General features: G+C 43.0%; 1 protein-coding gene across 4 annotated transcripts in view; it reads left to right on the top strand.

Moving 5' to 3' along the window:
* Window positions 1-777, top strand: part of LOC116705622 (caskin-2) — a 73,654-nt gene that overhangs the window by 41,678 nt on the left and 31,199 nt on the right. For all 4 annotated transcript variants that reach the window (XM_032541943.1, XM_032541942.1, XM_032541940.1 and 1 more), the window contains 2 exons: window positions 37-145; window positions 293-387. In XM_032541943.1, coding sequence (XP_032397834.1) covers window positions 37-145; window positions 293-387 — 204 coding nt within the window. The remainder of the gene's footprint in view (window positions 1-36; window positions 146-292; window positions 388-777) is intronic.

Below are 777 nucleotides of genomic sequence, written 5' to 3'. Positions count from 1 at the left end.
TGTGTGTGTGTGTGTGTGTGTGTGTGTGTGTGTTAGGCGGGCATCAATGTGAACATGCGCAACACATACAATCAGACAGCTTTGGACATCGTCAACCAGTTCACCACCTCCACGGCCAGCAGGGAAATCAAACAGTTGCTGAGAGGTGGGCAGCTCTCAACAACACGTTGTGATAGTTCAGTCTTGCTGTTATGAACTGTGGATTTTAGGTCGAGACCGAGGCAGGGGAAACAGTGGGCGAGGGCCAATTTAAAATTCAATGCTGTGGTTGTATCTTCCTGTTTCTGTGCAGAGGCATCCAGCAATCTGCAGGTCCGAGCGCTGAAGGACTACTGGAACCTCCATGACCCCACTGCTCTAAACCTCAGGGCTGGAGAGCTTATTATGGTACTTGTTTTTGTCTGTTTGTTGCGAAAGAAACTTCTCTTTTTAATGGCTGTCTACTATAGCAAGCCATGGGTTCACTCAGCAGACTCTTTCCTGCGTCATGTCTTCCAGCTGAATTGTCAGGGGCTCCAATGAGAACTTAATTCTATTTTTAGCCTTTGTTAGCTTTGTTAGCTTTGTTTGTAAAGCAGTGTATTTATATGTTGCCTTAAAGATGTCAGAAGGGTAATGTATTGGTTAGTAGTGCTCATATTAAAAGAGACTTTGAAAAATATCAGAAACACACTGAAATCTAAAATCAATGTAAATAATCAAAATGAAGCATATTACAGATCACTGTCAATAATCAGTGGAATCCAGTTTACACACACACACACACACACACACACA

Source organism: Etheostoma spectabile, chromosome 17 (genome assembly GCF_008692095.1).
Source record: "Etheostoma spectabile isolate EspeVRDwgs_2016 chromosome 17, UIUC_Espe_1.0, whole genome shotgun sequence".
NCBI lineage: Eukaryota > Metazoa > Chordata > Actinopteri > Perciformes > Percidae > Etheostoma > Etheostoma spectabile.
Note: the sequence above shows the minus strand (reverse complement) of the source record. Positions and strands in the feature narration are given on the sequence as shown.